At 59.6% G+C, this 13,749-nt stretch overlaps 1 protein-coding gene across 1 annotated transcript in view; it reads left to right on the top strand.

Annotated features, from left to right (window-relative positions):
• The first annotated feature begins 3,082 nt into the window (after positions 1-3,082).
• FAM107A (family with sequence similarity 107 member A) overlaps positions 3,083-13,749 on the top strand; it is a 68,118-nt gene continuing 57,451 nt past the window's right edge. Inside the window, exon 1 of the mRNA XM_004477750.5 lies at positions 3,083-3,691. Coding sequence (XP_004477807.1) covers positions 3,668-3,691 — 24 coding nt within the window. The 5' untranslated portion in view covers positions 3,083-3,667. The remainder of the gene's footprint in view (positions 3,692-13,749) is intronic.

Genomic DNA, 13,749 nt, shown 5'->3' with positions numbered 1-13,749 from the left:
CTGTGTCTCTTTTTGTTGCATCATCTTGCTGTGTCAGCTCTCTGTGTGTGCGGCGCCATTCCTGGGCAGGCTGCACTTTTTTTGCTCTGGGCGGCTCTCCTTACGGGGTGCACTCCTTGCGTGTGGGACTCCTCTACGTGGGGGACACCCCTGCATGGCACAGCACTCCTTGCGCACATCAGCACTGCACATGGGCCAGCTCATCACATGGGTCAGCAGTATGTGGTAGGCAGTTGCCCTATCCACTGAGCCAAATCTGCTTCCCGAGCCACCGTTCTTGAGCCCGCTGTGCCGTGCCTCACTGCAGCGAGCCTCTCGAAAGTGGCAACACCCTTCAGGCTCGCAACATCATTTCCAGGGCACTGCGGTCACTACACAGACTCCCCAGGTCAGCTCAGGGTTGGGATGGGACAGGGAGTCCAAGGAAGGGTCAGTACCCCCACTAAGAAGCAGGGTCCCTGCTCAGCAGCTCCTCTCACCTGCTGTGTCAGGAACGGCCGGCCCTGGGAATGCTGGATGAAAAGAGCAGGTGCAGTCCCTGTGGGTGGCCTGGTGGGGAACAGAGAAAGGCAGCGTGGCTTGATGAGGAGCCAGGGGAGGGCACGCTACCCCCCACCCAGCCTTGGGGTTCCGCGGTGGGGAGCAGCACCCACACTGAGCCTGGCGGGGGGAGGGAGCCACTCCACCCTGGGAGGGAGGGGGAGCGCCAAGGGCTAAGTGGGCAGGACGGGAGCCTGCAGGGCCTGTGAGCCGGGCAGAGGGGCTCGTGCTGGCCAGGGCAGGGGGCACCCGGAGATGGAGGCTGCGGAATGACGAGCCCAGGTTTGCATTTTTAAAGACCTCCCCTTGGCTGCTGTGTGGAGAAGGGCCTGGAGGCAGGGAGGCCAGTGAAGGCTGCCGTCTTGTCCAGCTTCAGGAGGGCGACACCTGGACACGGGGGTGGCCTGGGGATGGAACGAGGCCGATGAGTCCCAGGATGATTAACAAAGCAAAATGGACAGGACTTGGGGACTGATTTTCCCATCTTCAGAAATCAACCTTCGGGAATCTCTGCGAGTTAAACGTGGCCTCAACCCCACCCCCACCCCCACCCCCGCCAACGTGCCCCCCACCCCAGGAGGGAGGAGAGGCCCTGGGGAGGGGGTGTATCTGTCCCCTCAGCACAGCAAGGCTTTTCCAGCAGCTGTAATTCCGGTCCTCGTCACTAGGTGGCAGCCCAAGATAGAAATGAAAGGGAGGCGAAGCGTCCCCAGGCAGCTGTTACCTGGGAATTACCAGGGGAAATGGATTTGTCATCAGTGTTAACAGCATCACAGCAGCACTGACTTCTACGGAGAATTGCTCTTTTCCATCTCTCTTCTCAGAACTTTTCACGGATTACCTCATTTCATCCTCGCAGTCCCATGAAGAAGCCACCATTCTTATCCCCTCTTACACACGAGGAAAATGAGGCTCAGAGAGGTCGAGTGACTTGTCCAAAGTTACACAGCTAAGAAGCCTCAGAATAAGGATTAGAATCCCATACTGTCTCCAACACTACACTAAACGGACCCTTCAAACACACTACACTGAACTGCGCAACTTTCCTCTTCCCTATCTCCACCTCCCGAAGGCCTCTGGACCCCGGCAGATGCCTGAGAACCTCCGAGCCAATGTTCCCACATCCACCATCATTGCTCTGAGAGAGAGGAAGAGGCAGTGGGTGTAGGAGGTTTGGAATTCCTCTTTTGGAAACCTCCTCACCCTTTGTAAATCTTGCTTCCTTGGAGGCTTCAACAGCCTGTGGGCCGAGAAGGGACATTTTGCAGATGGAGAAAGAGAAGTGAAGAGACGTGCCCAGGACACAGCAAGACCAACGCCTCCCGAGGCCGGATCCTCGGCCCTCCACACGCAGGTGCGTGCGTTTCCAGCTGCCACTCCGGGTCGGGCTCTGTGCTGACTCTGGGGCCACCCCCGCCCCACTCCTGTGCCCTGGCACATGGTCTGAGCTCCGCTTTCCAGACCCACGTCCCGCCAGGAGCCGGGCGCCAGCCTTCAGCCAGGCTTCGGGGGCTGCTGGGGAGGCCCCTTCAGCAGGGCTCCACGCCTACGGGAACAGTAACCGTGTAAGAGTCCCTCCCTCCTCCCATCCCACCAAGAGCCGAGCTGGTGGATAATTACGGGACGGCGGCCAAGGGAGTTTGACCTTCAGGCTTGGCTTATGGCATTTTCACTGCCCCGGCTGCCTCTGCCAATTTAGATGTTGCCCTTTAGCGTCTTACTGCAGGAAATCAGAAGCAGTACCCAAACCATGTCTGGAACAGGGAGAAAAAGGACAGGCCCCAGGCTTTGCAGAGCTGGCAGTCCAGGCAGGGGAGATGGGCAATAAACAGAAATGATAGAGCCCCAGTTGCTGATAAGCACTATAAAAGAATAATCAGATTGCCTGCGAGGCTATTTTGCACAGGAGTCAGGAAGGGCTTCTCTGAGGGAGGTGATGATTGAGTCTGGAGAAAGGCAAGAATCATGCAAAGATCTAAAGATTTGGAGGAACTTGGGCTGAGAAGCATTCAGGCAGAGGAAACTGCAAATGCAAAGGCCCTGAGGCAGGAAAGAGTGCGGCTGTGGTTGAGGAGCTGACAGGTGGGGAGGGAGAGGAGTGGGAAACCAGGTCGAGGGGCCAGCCAGACGGAAAGGGCTGGGCCTCGTGGAAGCAGGAGATTTCTTTCTATTGGCAAAAGGAAACCAGAGGAAGATTATACCCCAGCAAGTGCCCTGGTGTGGTTGATGCTTTAGCAGAATGGTGACTGGCTGCACATGAGAGGAATGAAGGATTATCTGACCCTGCACACACACAGATGAGGAAACTGGCTCAACAAGGTCAAATTGTGTTCCCAAGGTCACACCGCAGTGAGGGGCAGAGCAGGGACCCAAGCCCAAGAGCGACTCCAGCCTTAATTGCTGCCCCGCCTGGCACCAAGGAAAAGGAAGGGGGTGGCAAGGAAGGAGGGCTGGGAAGGGCTTTGAGAACTTGGCCGGCAGCCTGGAATCCAGCCTTCCAGATATTTTCCTGGCCTGAGCCCAGGTCAGCCGCCTCCGGCCCTCCCCACCCGGCTGCGGCCCGTGGAAAGACGGAGGCTGCTCGAGGCGATTCTGCTCTGGGAGGGCGCTGGACCCTGAGTGTCTTCAAGGATCTCTGATAAATGAGGCTGTACAGCCCGAAGTTACACCCCCAAGCACGCCCGCCCCGACTCCCGCGCCCGGCCGCCCGCAGCCTCTGCTCCCTGGCCCTGTCTGCAGTGTCCAGCCTGCAAGAAGGCCAAGTCCTCCCGCCCGGCCAGCCGGAGGCCACCTGCCACGCCCGAGCTGCCGGCAGCTTGCTCGGACTGCTCTGCTCCTCCCTGGCCCCGGCTGCCTTGGTTTCCCTTTCTGAGCGTGGCAGGGGCCCCGGAGAGTGTGTAGGCCGCCTGGGGACACCTGCCCCGCTGTCGGGATCTGCCACCCTGAGCCTGCCCGCGGTGCTCCCGGTTTCCGAGCAGCTGTGAAAGCCGTCTTTGTGCCTGAAGAGAATGAGCCGCGGGAGGACGGGGGGCCCTGGCCCAGGGAGCCCCTCGGGCCCCGGCTCCTGAGAGCAGTGCCGGCAGCAGGACCCCCGCAGCCCACCCAGGCCCGGTGCCCACCTCGTGCCATGGGAGCAGCCCAGGGGAAGAAGGTAGGAGCCCCGAGGGGCCTGTTGGGGTCCTGGGCCCTGGGGAGGGGGATTGCATATGCCAGGAGGGTACACCAGTCACCCCCAGCCACCCCCACCCTGGAGCCTCCGTGCCCACCCCCCTCCTCACAGAGCTCGCAGCTGAAATCTGCACCTGGAAACCCAGCCGGGGCTCTGGGCAAAGCCGGCTGCTCACCTCCCCATCTCCACACCAGACCTGGGGGCTGCCCAATCACTCCAGCTCCCCTTAAAATGGTCATTTTAATTACCATTAAAAATGGTAACCTTGTCATTTCTCAACATTTTTTGTCATTTCCAGCTCCCTGGTATTTATAACGCACACTCTCCCTGCTTCCCCAAGTCCGGAAGGCTGGCTCCAGGGCCACCTGCCACGACCACGCCCCAGGGGCTGTGGAGCGGTGGATGCAGGAGAAAGATGATTTAAAGTAGCGGTGGCTCTAGGTGAGCTGTCTCCTGGGTTACCAGCTGTTACCAGGGGAAGGAGGTGTTCTTTAAGCTTTCTGTAACTCGTTTCCTCATCTGTAAAACAGGGACAATTACAGCACCTACTTCCAAGGGCTGTTGTGAGGACTCAGTGACGCGGTTAAGGTCGAGCCTGGCACGGAGGGGGCTGTACCTAAGCGCCGCTCTGTTAGTATTACATTATATCCATCACCTTCTAAGGCGGGGCTCTCAGCTGGGGGTTCACAGACAGCACAGCCTGAGCAGTGGTCCTGAAAACGTGGCCTGTGGCCCCCCTCACCTGTGTGACATGGTGGGGTGTTGGGAGGGGGCTTTTCCACGAGGGGGTCGGCGTCCCTGGGTGAGGCCTGAGAATCTGCGTTTCCTCACCAGCTCTCCGGGGATTCTGTACTTCCCACTCGAGGCCCAGGCACTGTAATCCCCGCAGTGGGGTCACGCTGCCAGGGTCCGAGCTCCCGTCCCTGCCTGCCGGGGTGAGGCACCTTACCTCCCCTAGACCTCAGCCTCTCACCTATCAGGAGTGACTGCGACCTGCCTCGCAGGAGGGTCAGGAGATGACTCTAAGGGCTTAACGTGCTGCTGGATCCCAAGAAAGCCCCAGCGAATGGGGGGCTGGGACCTGCAGACAGCTCCAGGATGACCTAGGACGCCCATGTTAAAGATGAGGGGACTGAGCTCAGGGGCCAGAAGTAACTTCTTAGCCAGGGTCATGCAGCAAGTGGGAGGAAAAAGTGGGACTGTGGCCGGTTCTGCATGACTCAAAACTTTCTGCTAGCCTAGCCCATCCCCTATTTTTCAGATTTAAAGTAAAACATGTTGTCGAGCGCAGGGAGGACACTCTACAGGCCTCCATTTCCCATCTGGAACATGAGAGTGTTGGACAAGGTGACCTCCAGCCTCCCCTCAACAACCCCCAGGCATTATCCCTAAAGCTTACTGTCCTGGAGTTTTCCTGCAATGCTCACTCCTCCCTGCAGGGGTCAGCGTGAGGCACCCAGGCCCTAAGACACGCTTCAGGGAGTTTATCTCACACCGGCCTGGAGGCCCAGAGCTGCCTCTTCCAGACCAGCCTTGAGCCCTGGCCCCGCCCAACCCCACCTCCGCTGGCATTCTCCCAGGGCCTGAGAATGAGCTCAGCCTCTAGATCCTACCTGGGCTGAATGTGAAGGTGGGGACAGGCTTACCTTGGAGCAGGACTTACCAGGCCTGGAAAAGACCCTAATAAGGTCTAACCCAGGAATGGCCAATATGTAGCACAGGTACCACCACTTATTCCCTCATCCGCTACGGACATCACAACTCAGTCCCTGCACTCTTTCCCGGGAAGCCCAGACACAGCCTCAGAATCCTTCTCAACACAGCATACCCAGCCTCCCCCAGCAATCAGTCAGACCTAGCACTCGGGCTGCAAGGCACGTGCCACCCCTGCACCCAGTGCCTTCCCTTGCCCTCAGGGAGGAGGCAGCAGGCACAGTGGCTGGGGACGTGGGTTTCACACAGGCCTGAGTCAGTTCTCCCACACGCTTTCCGTGGCCTTGGGCGAGTCGGCACTCCTTTCTGAGCTTCAGGTTCTGCCTGCACAAACTGGGGTGATAATCCTCCGCAGGTTGTCTCTGTAAAGCGAAATGCAATTATGCCTAAGGCTGGGCACGGTAGGCGCTCAGCCAACCCTCTCCACTCTACAGCCCCTCTGAGCATCACGACCCAGCATCATTATCACACCCAAGAGCCAGATGGGAAACCGAGGCTCAGAGACAAGACCTCCCGGAGCCAGCCTGTCATGGAGACAGCCCAGAGCGAGGGCTGCGATGTGATCGCCAGCAGTCAGGGCCCTTCTGGGGGTCCCCATGTGGGGATCCCACCTCCCTCTCTCTTTCTGGAGGCAAAGCCCAGCCGGCCCCCGGGTATGTCTATGTCAGGTCTGGCATGATGCCCCAGCACCCATTCATTGACTCTCCCACGGGCTTGTCCTAGAACAGTCACCCCATGGTCCTCAGAGAACCCCCCAACCCTGCCCGCGTGGTACAGCTGGGGAGACCGAGGCCCCGAGAGAGGAAGGGCTTGCCCAGGGCCAGGGAGCCAGCACCCTGACTTCCCACCCTGCCCGGTGGCCCCCATACAAACCCCAGAGCACAGGGGAGAGCAGCGCGAAGGGTGGGAGCGCACCCACCCCTCAGAGGGTCCTCTCTCCGGGTAGGTGACTGTCCACTGCATTGTCCTTTGCTCCCATCCCAGCCCCCCATAGAGAAATACGAGCTGGGCACCTGCAGCCTGGGGCCAGGCGCTGTGCTGGGAGCCCAGAGTGGAAAGACTCGGTCCCCGCCCGCCAGCCCTTCCCCTTTGCTTTGGAGACTGACATGCAATCAGGAGCGGCGCGTGTGACGGGAGACAGGCGCAGTGCGGGCAAGTGCTCTAGGACCACCTCTAGCTGCAGTGGAGGCAGCGGCAGGCAGAGCAGAGGTGCGGATCCAGCTAGAGGAAAGCCCAGGAAGGCTGATGTCTCAGTAGGACCCTGTCCCTTGCGAGGAACAGAAGACCCGCCCTGAGCTGGTTTAAACAATAAGGAAATGTACCGGGTTCCCAGCGTGGAAGTCCAGTGGCTCAGTGTTGCCCGCGGGACTTTTCCCCTTGAACGTCATGGTCTCGCGGTGGGCCACGTGCGCAGCGCTGAAGCAGTCCTGATCCCCTGCGGAATGCCAGGGCGTCAGCTCTGCCGGGCCACCTACACCTTCACTGGCCAAGTGGGCGGCGGGATCACGATTGGCTCAGGCCGACAGAGCCCACCTTTGGAGCAGGAGGTCATCCCCCAGCGGCACGGCTGCTACTCAGGAGAGAATGCTGGACGTTTAATTACAGTGTTGTCCCCCACTCCCGGCGGAAGAGGTGGTGGTGTTTCCAACCAGGGAATGGGAAGTTCAAGAGCGTGGCAGGAAAAGCGCTGGACCAGGAGTCAAAAGATGGAATCGTTGTTTCTCTCCACGGACTCTTCCGCAAGCTACAAACTTCCCTTGGACTGTTTTCCTAATTCATAAAGTGGGGTCGCTGGCTACTATCAAGACTTTTGCAAGGATCAAATGAAAGTCTCTTTGAAACATGGAAGCAATGCCCCTAACACTGGGGCATTCAAGAAGCGGCAAACGTTGGCCAGGTGGACCTGCTTTGCTGTTAGAGAGATGAGGGCAGCCAACACATCCTTGAGCCTCGTTTCAAGCCCCTCCAGTAGGCAGCGAGATCACTGGTCCTTGGGCAGCGACGGGCCAGGAAAAGCAGCCCCCTTGAGCTCAGGCCCCAGCTGCAGGCTCATGGAGGCCAGCGGGGTCTGGGCTCTCTGTCCTCAGCCCCTGGTCAGCGACTGACACCCCTCGCCCAGGACGAGACTGGCCCACAGCTTCCAAGTCCAGCAACACAGGGCGTGGCCCCACTTCCACTCTAAATGGGGCACACCCCGATACCAAAAAGAAAACACCACTCATTACAGCTCGCACGCATTGCGCCGTTGGTGCCCATTCTCCATGACGCCTCAAACAGCTTTTAGAGGAGGGAATTTTTATCACACCAAAAAATACTGAGGCCCACAGAGGTTAAGCAAGAGGCTAGTCAGTGGTGGAGCCCAGATCTGAACCAGTCTAAGGAGCCTGCCGTCTACACCAGTGCGCTCCGCTGCCGGCATTGACAAGGGCGGGGCCTTGAGCAGGCCGAACCAGGTTCCACTCACAGCTGGGCCCCCTATCAGGGCAACTTGCTTGACCTCTCCAAGCCTCAGTTTCCTCATCTGTCACATGGGACAGGGATTTTACCTTCCACCAGGATGGGCGAGGCTGCTGGCCCAGAGCCCTCAGGGAACGGCGGGCGATACTGTCACTGACGCGGAGACACTGCCAGAGGGACGTCAGCAGGGAGGGCGGCGGCCCTGTCCCCAGGCCCGGCTGTAAGCCCTGAGAGGCGTGGGCAGGAGGCTTTCTCTAAAACACTTCTCCAAACTCAGCACCGCTCAGGTTTCTCACTTCCGCAGCACGCGTCCCCAGTGCTGACCGTGTGTGTTGGCCAAGATGCTCACCGCTTTGCATTTGTCTTCATTACAAGAAAGCTGCCTTTTAATGAAACAAAAGAGAAAAGCACGCACATAGGAGCTGCAGCTAAATTTGATAGATGGCTTGAAAGGGAGTGTTCGTTCTGATGGCGCCCGAAAGACACACCTCTGGCGGGGCCCTGTGCGCTCCCCAAACAGTTATCCGCGCCGATGATGGATGGGGCTGCCTGGCGCCCGCGCGGCGCGGAGCACGGAGGGCTCCAGGGTGCCGGGCTGCCAGCTCAGCAGCGCCTAGACCTCGTTAGGACGCCCGCGACGCCCGCGCCCCCCGTCACCCCGCGTTGCCCGCCACCGCCGGCCGCTTCTGACGCTCTCTGAGGGGAGCTGGGGCCAAGGACCCAATTCTCAGCCTCCCAAAGGACTCCTGGGCTGCGAGCAGAGGCCTCCTCTGAGGACAAGTGGAGGAGTTTGTGGGGGCCCAGCAGCCTCCTCGCGGAGCCGGAGCCGGTCCCCCCAGCATCCCTCGGGCCCCTGCCCAGCCCCTGCCTGCAGGCCTGGAATGCCCGCCCTTCCCCAGCCACAGCCCACCTTGCCTGAGCTCAGGCCCAGCCCAGCCCGCCCCGCTCTCTTCAGCGTTCAGGAACCAGGTGTGGACTGAGTTGTGACACCACGCCTGACAGGTACCCCAAGAGTGAGGGAAGAGGAGGAGGAGAGGAGGAGGCCAGGGACCGAACCTCGGCCCTGCGCCGGGTGCCACGCTGGGCGCTGGCTCACGTGAACCTCAAGGCCCCACCACAGCCCAGCGGGGGGGAGCCCAGAGCTGCCCCCGCCGGGCCCCTCGGGTGGGGGGTCTCCCCGGGAGCCTCCTGAGGTCCGCACCGTCAGAGCCAGGCGCCCTGCCTCCTTTTCCCCTTACAGTCCCCACAAATGCCCCGCGGGGCCGCTGTTCTCATCCCATGTTACAGGCCAGGCATGAGCTGACGCTCAGGGGCCACCAGCAAGGACACGGTGACGTCAGCGTGTGCCCCGGGTCACACCCAGCCACGCCGCCCTCACCAGGCCCAGGCGACCCGTTAGGTGAGAAGCCAAGACCCACGCTGCCAGGTCAGGGTCTCTGGAAAATGCCAGGACCAAGGAAGAGGCCTGAGGTCAGGTCGAGGCTGTGGCACACACTCCCTGGGTGACAGTCAAGACTTGGTTTCCTCTAAAATGGGGATAAAAATTATACCTCCTTTGGTACTGTGGGCATAAGGATTAAATGAGAAAGTGCCGGGAGCAACTCGGGTGCGTTCCTTCCCCTCTCTGGACCTCGGTTTCCCCATCTGGCTACTAACTGGTTGGAGTAAATGATGCACAGTGGCCCTGCCCGGCCATGGTAAAAATGACACGCTCCAATCCTCTGATGAGAAGGGGTTTTCTGGACCTTTCGACTGGAGCCAAGATGAGGTTCAGGACACTGACCTGGCTGCTTTGTCCTCAGCAGGAAGCAAAGCAAAATGAAAACGTGGGCCCTTGTTCAAAACATATTAAGAACCTCAAGACAGCAACCACCAGCACTAAACGGAGCTGGGGCCATCTGCACACAACGCCCTGTTCAAATGCCCGGGGGCCCGCCCTGCCCTCGGTGCCAGTCAAGGGGACCCCATGTGTCCCCACTCCCCAGGGCTCTGGGATCAGGCTAGCGCACAGGCTGGACTGTGAGCCCCCCCGGCCTGGACTGTGTCATCAGCTCCAGACCCCTCTTTTGACTCCATTTGTGTCCCCCCCCCCCCCTCACCGGGGGTTTGAAAGCCCCTGAATGTTTTCCTCCCAGGTCTGGGCAATTTGGGAAACATGCTCAACGGACCGTCTCCCCCAGCCTATCCACTCCACCCTTGCAACAGCCTGGCTCGAGGCCCTTGAAAGAGTTAGAAAAACTTAGAGTTGAACTTTCTTCCATGGGGGCAGGAGTGGGGTTGGGGAGAGGGTGCCCTGGCAGCTGAAAGGGGCACTTGAAGGCAGACGGTGACCTTGGAGGCAGGGAAAGGGCACGGTGGCCTCCCGAGGGGCCGTCCCTCTCCTCGGCCTGCCCTTGGCCTTCCTCGAGCTGGTTTCGGGGACTTGGCCCGGGGCTGCCGCATACAGATGTGCAAAGGCAGCTGGCGGGTGGGGGGGCAGGAATTCGGCCCACCTCTGCCCCCCCCGGTGCATGCCCAGTGCTGGGCAGGTGTGCCCTGGGGCCGGGACGCCGCTTCGTAATTTCACGGTGCCATCGTCTTCGGCCCCGCAACTCCCTCTTCCGAGACTAAACTTTTCCTGTCCATCCGTGGCTGAGAGCCCAGCTTGACGGGGCAGAGAAAGCAAAACAGAAAGAAAGGATGCCGATTCTTCCAGGAAGCCTTCCCTGAACGGCTCCCCAGTGTCCACACCCAGCCAAGCACTTAGATCTGGTGGAGGGACCCGGGAGCTCCTCCAGAGCTGTGTTTGCATAGCTAGGCCACGGGTGTTGATCTGGGGCTGCTGGGGGCGGGGGGCAGAAGAGATCAGGAGGGGCAAGTTCCCTCAGGGACCCCGTGGCACCCACACTCTCCTGACTCTCCCAGACGAGGGTAAACCCCAGAGTCCTTTCAGAGCCCTCTGGTCCCTCCACCGTGCTGACCACGGCTGTGCTTTAGGTATGTGGTCCAGCCCTGGGGGAAGGCGACTGATTTTCACTCACCATTGAGTCCCAATATCTAGCACGTAGTAGTTGTTGGATAAATTGAGGAAGGAAGAGAGGGTGGGAAGGAGGGAGAGTTCCCGGGCAACTAACTTGAGAGTGGGCTTCAACGTGGAGTTCACGGAAGGAGGCCCCCTCCAGGCTTTGGGTGAGCTCGTGTCTGCCAGGGTACCCTCCTCTGCATCCTGGGACACGGGGTGGGAGGGGCCATAGGCTGGCGGCGCTCCTCTGTCTCTCCTTCCTCTCCAACAGTGGGAATGCTTTGACACCCAGATCCTTCACCCCCACCACACACACACACACACACACACACACACACACACACTTTCCATCTGTATGACTTCCTGACTGAAGGTGAAAATCCATCCTTGGTTGTCATCATTCAGCCCAACAAGCGTTGACTGGGCACCTCCTGGGTGCTGGGTTCCGGGCACTGGAGATAAAGCAGCGCAGGGGACTTGGGCATTGCCCTCAGGGCACACGGCCCAGCGGGAAGGAAATAAGTCACCAGTAAAGGCTGTGACAGGGAAGCTCAGAGGACCCCGGCGCACAGAGGGGGAAGCAAAGTGAGCACGGTGGTCAGAGATGGCTCAGATGCCCGAGCCGAGATCTGCAGCAGGAACAAGGGTTGGCTGGCACACCGGCGAGGAAGAAGTTTCCCGGCAGGGGACCAGCCTCTGCCAAGGCCTGGCGGCCTGAGAGGTGGCAGCGTGTCGCCGGAACCGAAAGGACGTCTTGACTTCACAGCTCCTCGTCAGGAACTTAGTGGGGTTTCCCAATTCCTAGCTCTGGGGCTAGGGATTGCCACAGGGCTGGTTCAAGGGGCCCCTGAACACCTGTTCTCTCCACCTACCCTGCCCCCCGCGCACGCCATCAAAAACCCAGGGTACCTGCCTCAGGTTTCTTTGATCAGGAAGAATATTCTTTTTTCTCTCTCTCCTTTATTTTGCTCAAGTATTCAAAATAGCACTGAGAGAGAGACTGTTAGGGAGAAAGACACAAAGAGCAAGAACCCCGGGAGCAGGACGACGCGCCCCCAGGCCTGTCCTTCCCAATCTGGGCCGGGGCCCTGGGGTCTCTTCTCCAATCTCAGATGTTTGGGTGCCTCGGGAGGAAAAGGGGTGAAGGAGCTCAGATGGCTGCCGTCAGCCCGTCCTCAGGCCTCTGGGAGCAAATCTCCTCTCTTGTACGGTAGAGAAAAGGAAATGATTTTAATTCCTTTCCCTTCTTTTATCCAGCTCCTCTCAGTCCAGTCTTCCCTGTCCACTAACAGGAAATTACGCTTTCCCTCAGAGGCCCTGAGTGGCCCTGGAGACAGTGTCCCTCTCTAGGCTCCACGTGTCCGGTCCTGTTGGAGCAGTGCCTCCCCCTGTCTGGGGCTAAAATGGGGCCGTGGTGACGGCGGGTGGCAGAGAACAATCATCCCCGGAGGCCCAGCTGCCCCGGGGGCAGGGCCAGGGTCTCGCACCTGCCATGCCATCAGCCCGCTTGGCAGCCCCAGGTGCGCGTCCACGTTTCACAGCAGTGAAGGCGTCCACGAGCTCACGCTGTGCAAATGCAAGGTGGCATTCGGGTCCTTCCCGCGGGCACTAAAAGCCAGTGTCCTGCAGAGAACTTGAACAGCACCGCCCAGCCTTGGCCCTGCACCCTTGAGCTAGACTGAACGCACCCCACAGTGGGTCAGAGGCCCAAGGAACCAAGATTCCTCTCAGCCCCTGCCCTTCTCATCTGTGAAATGGGCTCTCCTAGAAGGTAAAAATGGCGATTGTCTTCTAGTAGCTGGACTCCCACTCTTAGCCCTCAAAATCCTCACCACAAACCCTGACAAGAGGGTCTGGATGTCCTGGTTTCACAAAGGCAACCCCCAGACGCAGAGCTCACACAGCCAGCAAGTGCCAGAGCTGGGCCTCGAACCCAGACGCGCCTGGCTCCATAGGGCCCGTTCTCGGTGACTTGTTTTACCAGCGTCGAGATTGAAACGGCTAATCGCCAACTAGACTAAATCTTTACCTTGCTGGAGAGAGTTAACAGCGAGCCATGGCCCAGTCCCTCTGGGAGGGGTGCTGGAGAGGGGCCTTAATATTCAGAAGAGTTTAATTTCCATCTTGAAAGGGCTTGGAAGTGGAGCAGGAGGGGCCAGATCCCAACCCAGCGAGCAGGCGGGCAGAAACCCAAAGGCGCAGCGCCCTGGCCGCGCCCCGGAGATCAGCTTTCAGAACACTGTGTCTCCGCCGCTGAAGCGAACAAGGGGCTTTGTTTAATGAGAGATCAGATCCCGGGGCCTGGGGTGGGGGGAAAGGGAGAGAAGCTGGAACTTTCTTTTGCCATCGAAAATCTAAGAAGGGACCAAAAAAAAGCCAACCAAGCCGGGCCGGGGAAGCAGGACGACTTTGCCTTGGTCTTGGTGACATCTTGCTCCCAAGAAAAGTCAGGGTGGGCTCTGGGGTGTCCCGCAGGGAACATCTTCTCAGGACCTTCAGGAACTCGGCCAGAAGCAGGCGGGGGCTGCTGTTTTGCGGGATCATCAAGAGGCTTTTGCTCACCTGCCTGAATTTTGGGGACCCTCCGGGGGTCACTTGGGGGTGTGCAAAGTGGCAAACGTCTATGGAGATTCCAGTCACCCTAAGGGGCCGGTGTCTGGGGAGGCCCCTCGGGGACTGGGTGATCACGGCCCTGCGCGGTGGGGCGAGGCTGGCCCCACTGGGCCCCTGGACTGGGTGGACACTCCACGTAGGCCCTGGGCCTTTTACGTTACCGTGGCACAGACCCCTCCGTCCTCTGCAGGCTGCTCCGCAGGCGCCTCAAGGTGCCTTAGCCCCTGTCTACCTGCCGTTGTTTCCCACACTGAGG

This window comes from Dasypus novemcinctus, chromosome 26 (assembly GCF_030445035.2).
Source record: "Dasypus novemcinctus isolate mDasNov1 chromosome 26, mDasNov1.1.hap2, whole genome shotgun sequence".
Lineage (NCBI taxonomy): Eukaryota > Metazoa > Chordata > Mammalia > Cingulata > Dasypodidae > Dasypus > Dasypus novemcinctus.
Note: the sequence above shows the minus strand (reverse complement) of the source record. Positions and strands in the feature narration are given on the sequence as shown.